Genomic DNA, 8,225 nt, shown 5'->3' with positions numbered 1-8,225 from the left:
GAGTCTGTACTTAGTAAATTTAATCACCGAGAACTGCCCAGCAGACGGGGTTGTGTGCTTAACCTTGATAACAACTACGGTTGTCTTTCGTTTTCTGCCTAAGGAATGTTTTCATATATAACTGTATCTTTTATTATCTCAATAAAAGAATCACAGTCAATATATATATAACTGTAGCTTTCATTCTCTCATTAAAGGAAAACACAGACAACTGCTTATATAACTGTATTTCATTAACTCAAAGAAACACAGACCACTGCATATATGTATAACTGTATTTCCTTAATTTAATACAAGAAGCACAGACATCTGTATTTATATAAACTGTATTTCCTTAATTTAATAAAAGAAACACAGACCACTGCATCAGTCTGTATGCTACCATTACCTGTTCCTCAATTTAAACTATTTAAGGATGCATACCTGGTAGTCTGCTACTGTCGCTCCTATTCCAGAGTTCACCTGCAACGATTTTGCTCTTAACCTCCCAACCTTGAGATCCACTTCGTTGGATTCTCCCCCCGAGCCGTCTTGCAGGCCTACAGCCTTCGACAAGACTCTTGCACCTCTGTGCTAGGTTATCTGGTCCTTACCAGACTTAACCTTTGCTTTTTCCTCTCCAGGTTATCTGGTCATTACCAGACTTAACCTCTTTTCTTTCTCTGCTCTCTCAGGAATTCCTCTCTCTCTGCCTGTTCCTCAACAACCCAGAGACTTTTCCTTCCCAGGACTTTTCCTTGGGTGAGAAGCAGTTGCATCAGTTTTAAAACTGATTCACTAAAAATAGAAATCCTCCTTCAGGAAGTTGCCAGCATTTTCAATAACATACACATGTAACATAATTCAATAATCAATTTTTCATTAATAATGTCATTCAAACAATGAGTAACCACTTCACAGTTTTACTACAGTAATATCCAGATTTACGAATTACCAGGGTCATTACATCTTCCCCCCCTGAGATTGGACATCGTCCCGATGTCTTCTCCCATTAAATAAATGTGGGTAAGTTTTTCTAATGAGTTCCTCGTCTTCCCATGTGGCTTCCTCAGGCCCATAGTGCTGCCACAACACTCTAACTTGGGTAATAACCCGTTTCCGCAGCCGCACTTCTCTCTGGTCGAGAATGCTCTGCGGTTCGACCAGGACCTCGCCTTCCGGTTCGACCTGCAAACCACCAATACCATTAATCAGTTTCTTACAAAATATAGCTGTTTAATCAAACACCCTGATTAATTCTTACCCGCACATCTTGCCATCGAATAACATGTTTAGAGTCATATACATATTTCTTTAGGACAGACACATGGAATACATTGTGAATCTTAATGTGACTTGGCATGGCAAGTTGGTAGGCCACTGGCCCCACTCTAGCCAAGATCTGGAAAGGTCCAAAGTATCGTGGAGCCAGCTTGGCGCATCCGCTCCACTGCAGTGCGCTCCTTCTGGTTTGTATCCTCACAAACACATGGTCACCAACATTGTATTCCGTGAATCTTCTTTTCCTGTCCGCAAAGCTTTTCTGTCTATCTTGTGCAGCTTTTAAGTTTGCACGCACCCTTCTTACCATGTCTTCCATGTCTTTAAGCATTTCCGGACCCAAGTTCAGCTTGTCTTCCGGTCCACCCCAACTTGAGGGTGTACGACACTTTCGTCCATATAGGACCTCAAAGGGACTTAACTGAGTCGAAGTGTGATATCCATTATTATACGCAAATTCGACCAGATGTAAATATTCTTCCCATTGACCTGGTTTCAGCATTACATATGCTCTCAACATATCTTCCAGCACCTGATTCACTCGCTCGGTCTGACCATCAGTCTGCGGGTGATAAGCTGTGCTGAAGTTCAGCTGAGTACCCAACTCGGCAAACAATGTCCTCCAAAAGGTAGAGGTGAATTTCACGTCGCGATCTGATATAATTACTTTTGGTAACCCATGCAATCGGAACACATGTTTCATGAAAAGATGAGCAATCTGCACCGCCTTGTAGGTGGACTGCACAGGAATAAAGTGCGCTGCTTTGCTTAACTTATCAACCACTACCATAATAGAGTCGTTGCCTTTCTTTGTTCGGGGCAACCCTGTTATGAAATCCATGGAAATGGTTTCCCATTTCCACTCCGGAATGGGCAACGGCTGTAGCAGTCCAGCGGGATGCTGATGTTCTGCTTTTATTTGCTGGCATTCCAAACATCGTGCCAAGTACTCCACCACTTGTTTCTTCATTCCTGGCCAATAGTAGTCCTTCTTAAGTGCAGTGATCATCTTTTGGTACCCCGGATGACCAGAGTAATGGCTGATATGGAACTCATCCAGGACCAGCCTTCTAAGATCTTTTACATCAGGTACATACATTTTCTTATTAAAACACAACAATCCAGCACTATTTAACGTATATCCTAGCTGTAATTTTTCCTTATCAGATTGCTGTACTTGTTGTTTCAAATGCTGATATTCAGCGTCAAGACCAGCTGCTGTTTTTATTTGCTCAATTAGTGAATTCTGCCATTTGCTGGCTGAAAGTTCACACAAACAGTGAGCCTTCCGACTTAATGCATCAGCCACTCTGTTTTCTTTGCCCTTTAAATGTTTTATTTCGAAATCAAACCCACTTAGGAAATCTGCCCACCGGCCTTGCCTTGCATTCAGGGTAGGTTGGCTGAAATAATGTGTCAAGCTGTGGTGATCTGTTAACAGCAGAAATTTCCTCCCTAGGAGGTAATGCCTCCACATTTTCAGCGCATGAATAACAGCTGTTAATTCCAAATCATAAGCAGAATATTTCTGTTCATGTTCCTTTAGTTTCCTTGACTCATACGCTATTACCTTTCCTTCCTGCGTTAGAACCCCTCCCACACCCTCCTTGCTTGCATCGGTGCATACCACATAATCCTTGTTAGGATCAGCTATACTCAAAATGGGTGCCGTGGTAAGTAGATGCTTCAGGCGGTCAAAACTCTGCTGACATTCTGATGTCCACCTGAATACCTTCCCCTTTTTCTGTAAGGAGGTAATAGGATAGGCTATCCTAGAGAAACCTTCCACAAACCTCCGGTAATATCCAGCTAATCCCATAAAGGATCTGATATCAGCAACATCCTTGGGTATGGGCCATTCCATAATGGTTTTTATCTTCTCCGGGTCTACAGCAATTCCTTCCTTAGTAATCACGTGTCCCAAATACTGAATTTCCTCCTTGAAGAAATCACATTTGCTGAATTTAGCGTACAGCTGATGTTCTCGAAGGGTCTGCAACACCAACCTAAGGTGTTCCTCATGTTCCTGCTGGGAGCGAGAGTATATCAGAATATCGTCAATAAATATCAGCACGAATTTATCTAAAAACCGATGAAACACGCTGTTCATCATACACATGAAGGTGGCAGGTGCATTGGTCAAACCAAAAGGTAGCACTACAAATTCGTAGTGCCCATAGCGTGTCCGGAAAGCAGTTTTGGCAATGTCCTCATCTTTGATTCTGATCTGATGATAACCAGATCGCAGATCAATCTTAGAAAACACTTTTGCCCCTTTCACTTGATCAAAGAGTTCATCTATCCTGGGTAAGGGGTACTTGTTTTTGACCGTGAGCTTATTCAGCTGCCGGTAATCTATGCACATGCGAAGGGTCCCATCCTTCTTCTTCACAAATAATACCGGAGCTCCCCAGGGTGATACACTGGGACGTATGTATTGTTTATCCAACAATTCTTGAAGTTGCATTTTCAACTCTGTTAACTCTGGTACGCTCATTCGGTAGGGTGCCCGCGAGACGGGTGCTGCCCCCGGTATCAGCTCTATAGTGAAGTCTATGTCCCTCCTTGGAGGCAGCCCCGGTACCTCTTCGGGAAAAACATCTGTAAATTCCTGTACCACTGGAATATCGTCTAATGCAGACATCTTATCTTTCTGGTTTGCATAGCCAACTTGTATGGCATAGATCTGACATTTCTTTCTAATACATTTAGCTAACTGAGTTGCAGTGATAGGTCGAATCTGAACAGGATGTTTAATTCCCTGCAATTCCTGCTGCTGCCCCAAATCATCTTTGTAGTATATGGTCTTGGTTTTGCAATTCACCAACGACCAGTGCTTTTCCAGCCAATCCATACCAATAAGAATGTCATAAGAGCCTAACGGAAGTACATTCAGGTCTGCCGTTACAGGCTGTCCAGCTATACTGAAAGAACAGTTATTAACTTTAGCTAAAACCCGCCTTTTGGCTCCCGTAGCTAACTGGACCAACCATGGGTTTTTGAACTTTTCTGGTGGTAGCTTACAGTGTTCCACTACTTTTGGACTAACATAACTTAAAGTAGCTCCTGGATCTATAAGTACAGCTACAGAAAGGTTTGAAATCTTACCTTCGAATTCCACCATGGAAGGTTGGTATTCCGCTTGCCGGTCCTCTAAGGCTACATTGATCCTTGGTACGCTACGCGCCACATCCCCAACAGTTGAGGCTTCATGGACTTGAGATATTTGATCAGCTCTTTTACGCTGTGGACAATTTCTAGCGTAGTGCGGTCCTTCACACACCCAGCACTGAACTGGAGGTCTGGTTCCCTCAACCTCCGATCTAGCAGGTGGTTCGCTGATCCTGCTCTCGCTTGGCTTAGCCCGGAAGGTGCCCTTGTTTGTGCTTCTGTTAAACTGCCCCTTTCCAGCTCCTTTACTACCATTTCCACGGCTGCCTTTGTTGTTTCCAGCAATTCTGCTACCTTTTCTTTCATTCCATTTCTTGTTTGGAATTTCTCCTTTTTGTTTGTTCTGCTGGTAACATATTCTAGCCTTCCGAATTGCCTCATCCATAGTTCGGGGATTGTCAAACTCAATCCGTTCCCTTATATAAGCTAGTAAGCTACTCACGAACCTCTGCACCTTGGCCTTCTCCTCTTTTATGTATGGCACATAACGAAGCAGAGAAGTGAAGCGATTTATGAATTCGTCCATGGACTGCTGTCCTAGCCGTAAGTCATGGAACTCTCGCGCCTTCTCATCATAAAAGCGCTCAGTTAAATACCTCTCCTTAAAATATTTCTGAAATTTTTCCCAGGTTATGCTTTGCTCACTTACTCCCTTCACAATTTTAATCTCTTCCCACCACAAGGTGGCTTTGCCCTGCAACTGGAAAATAGCCAGCTGCGCCTTCAGATTTTGCTCATATTCATAAAGTTGAAAATATTTATTAATATTAATCAACCAGGCTTCTGCTGCTTCTTCCTGCTCTCCATCGAAAAGTGGAGGTTTGATTTTTCGGAATTCTCCCTGTAATTCCACTTTCTGTCGCTTGGAGGTTTGCTGCTCTTGCACATTATCAGAATGGTCTTCCTGTTCTTTTGAAAGCTCAGGTGCGTAATCCCGTTCCTCAGTGCCCCTTTGCTGTTCTGCACTAGGGCTGGCTAAGGGTGGATTTTGTTTATCTGACAAGCTTTTCAGTATTCTTTCTTGTTCCATTGTTAATCGCGCATTGTCCTCTCGTAGACGCGCCATCTCACCTTTCAGCTCCTGAACAGTTTGCAGTATCGCCAGATTGGTATTGCGTGTCTCAGCACCAAGCTGTACCCACAGCTCAGCATTTTCTTGAGGGATGCCGCCAGCTCCCGGCATTTCCTCCATCTTACTATTAACTGCTAGCAGGTAGCTATCTCTGTATGGTTCTCCTGGTGGTACACAAGAAAGGCAATTAGTTGCATTGTTTCTATATATACATTATAAGATGATCTTTGCTGTTCCAGAGGCCACAGTTTTGAAACCTCTGCTCTGATACCACATTGTCACGATCCCATCCTAACTTATACCATAAAAATTTTTTTTATTGTTACCTAACACCTAGAGGTCATCATGGTAAATGTTATAATATATATATGCGCAGATAACTTGTTTTAACATTGTGATATATGGTTTATGGTTTACCCCCTTGCACGTTTCTTTTATGCGATGAAATTACATTTCACCAACCCGCACAACACTATGTGACAGTCTTAATAATTGATTAATGGCTTATTAACTCACGGTGCCACATGGTGAGCGGGTGTTAATCCAACTCACCGTTCCGTGGCCAGGTGGCTACGAGCCATGTGAAGCCATGTGAATAAGCAGAGGATTGTACATTGTGGTTTGCGTGCCCACACTCCCGCTCAAACGAACGATGGTGATCACTCCTTCAGATCGGATGGCGCAGATTGGTTTGAGGGTTTGGTTGACATTATATGACCCACCGGGTTCTTCGGTCTCGGTTCATTTGCGTCCAATGCATCCGCAGCTCATCCGACATCTTCCTCCACCACACCAGTTCTGCCATTCGCACAGGTATGAAACCACATCGTCCATGGCAATTTTAAAAGGTTTACAGTCTTGCTCTTGACAGCTTATTATCAGTTCTTGGTTTGCTCGTTTTACCACTGATACAGTTGATAACGATGGCGGTTCTGTGCAGGAGGGTTTGGACTCAACGACTTCTGCTATCCGAAGGAGGTTTTGTAGATCCGCGTTCCATCCGGGTAAGTCTTCGATGCTGTATGCATTGCCATGTAGGGTTAACTATTATGAAAGAATGGCGGTCTTCAATGGGCCAGAACGAGACTCATGTATGGTTATTCATGTGTCTCAGGTCTGGTTGCCCCTTATTCAATCCCTGGTGTGGTTTACAGGCGGCATTCTCATACCGAATCTGTATTCCATGAAACCCTGAGGGTTAGATAATTTCTTGTTTACGGCTACAGGCCATTTGAGGGTTTTAATGTTTGATTATGATATTACACCGTCGGCTATGTATAATAAGTTCTGTTATGGATATTACAGTGCAATGTTCTGTTCTCTTTTTGCATGCAGCTAATATGCTACGGGGTTTACCCAACAGTAACACCCCGCTCTGACTGTTACTACAGTTTAACATTGTTAATCTTATGGATTTTACCCTACGGGGCTTACTACAGTAATGAATACATTTTGTTCTGTTCTTGACATATTTGTCGACTCCCTTTGATTGAAGTTATTATATATATTGCGTGCTTCCTCCAGTCTTATGGAACCATAGTCAACTTGATTCAATATTCGTAGATACTACACAAATTATGTTGCTTTGTTGCGGTCTCAGGGTTACGGCTTGCTTTTGGAATAATGAAGGCAAGTCAAACCCTCCTCGCATACACGGATATTGGTTTGCATGATAGTTTTTATTTGAGTCTGATAAATGGTAAATGCATCTTATTTAGTTTCTCAAGTTCTAACAATGTTAGTCTCTGGTTACTGGCCTGCGAGTAGCGTTAACGCTCCATTCGCTCGGGCATATGATGTTCTTTACAGTTTAAATGATAGAGTGAGGTTTATCCGTGAATAAATCCCTCACTGCTACTCCTAATGTGATCTTTGTTACTCCAGCTTACACGGCATCATTGTTTATTAAAGGCCTCGGCTCTTCAATACTGTGTTCTTTATAAATCTTTTCGTGTTACTTGTTAATGTCTCGGTGCTGAGCACGATATCACGACTGCATGTTAATAAGAGTTGTAACTTATTGAAACTGGTTAATTTTCTTTGGATATATTTCGTAACCTATGGTTCTGTATACGCACTACTGCATTTCTATTTCTTGTTGTATTTTACGGTTATTAATCACTTCAGATTTAACTCTGTTTTGGCTTTTCCTTACTAAGTACCTGAGTCTGTACTTAGTAATTTATTCACCGAGAACTGCCCTGCAGACGGGGTTGTGAGCTTAACCTTGATAACAGCTACGGTTGTCTTTCGTTTTCTGCCTAAGGAATGTTTTCATATTTAACTGTATCTTTTATTATCTCAATAAAGAATCACAGTCAATATATATAACTGTAGCTATCATTCTCTCATTAAAGGAAAACACAGACAACTGCTTATATAACTGTATTTCATTAACTCACTAAAAGAAACACAGACAACTGCATATATGTATAACTGTATTTCCTTAATTTAATAAAAGAAGCACAGACATCTGTATTTATATAAACTGTATTTCCTTAATTTAATAAAAGAAACACAGACCACTGCATCAGTCTGTATGCTACCATTACCTGTTCCTCAATTTAAACTATTTAAGGATGCATACCTGGTAGTCTGCTACTGTCGCTCCTATTCCAGAGTTCACCTGCAACGATTTTGCTCTTAACCTCCCAACCTTGAGATCCACTTCGTTGGATTCTCCCCCCGAGCCGTCTTGCAGGCCTACAGCCTTCGACAAGAC

The 8,225-nt window shown here is 42.3% G+C and overlaps 1 protein-coding gene across 1 annotated transcript; it reads right to left on the bottom strand.

Annotated features, from left to right (window-relative positions):
* Positions 1 to 1,219: 1,219 nt before the first annotated feature.
* On the bottom strand, positions 1,220 to 5,623 carry LOC149207471 (uncharacterized). The gene is made up of 6 exons (XM_089398051.1): positions 5,285 to 5,623; positions 4,878 to 5,044; positions 4,544 to 4,730; positions 3,683 to 4,171; positions 2,863 to 3,004; positions 1,220 to 2,520 (listed from the first exon to the last, which is right to left on the bottom strand). Exons 1-6 carry the CDS (start codon positions 5,621 to 5,623, stop codon positions 1,220 to 1,222), a joined length of 2,625 nt encoding a protein of 874 aa, XP_089254177.1.
* Positions 5,624 to 8,225: the final 2,602 nt, after the last annotated feature.

The sequence above is a fragment of the Pinus tabuliformis genome, chromosome 1_2 (genome assembly GCF_031772625.1).
Source record: "Pinus tabuliformis cultivar Carrire ecotype Pingquan chromosome 1_2, CPIR1, whole genome shotgun sequence".
In the NCBI taxonomy this organism is placed as follows: domain Eukaryota; kingdom Viridiplantae; phylum Streptophyta; class Pinopsida; order Pinales; family Pinaceae; genus Pinus; species Pinus tabuliformis.
The sequence above is the reverse complement of the archived record's forward strand: the minus strand, read 5'-3'. Positions and strand labels throughout refer to the sequence as shown.

Bases quoted from the DNA above. Each gene is read 5' to 3' on its own strand.
- LOC149207471 (XM_089398051.1), bottom strand. From the start codon at position 5,623: ATGGAGGAAATGCCGGGAGCTGGCGGCATCCCTCAAGAAAATGCTGAG. The intron at 3,005-3,682 runs GTATCACCCTGG...ACCTCCTTACAG, and splicing joins AACAATACATACGTCCCAGT to AAAAAGGGGAAGGTATTCAG. The intron at 2,521-2,862 runs GTGTGGGAGGGG...GTGAACTTTCAG, and splicing joins CACCGATGCAAGCAAGGAGG to CCAGCAAATGGCAGAATTCA.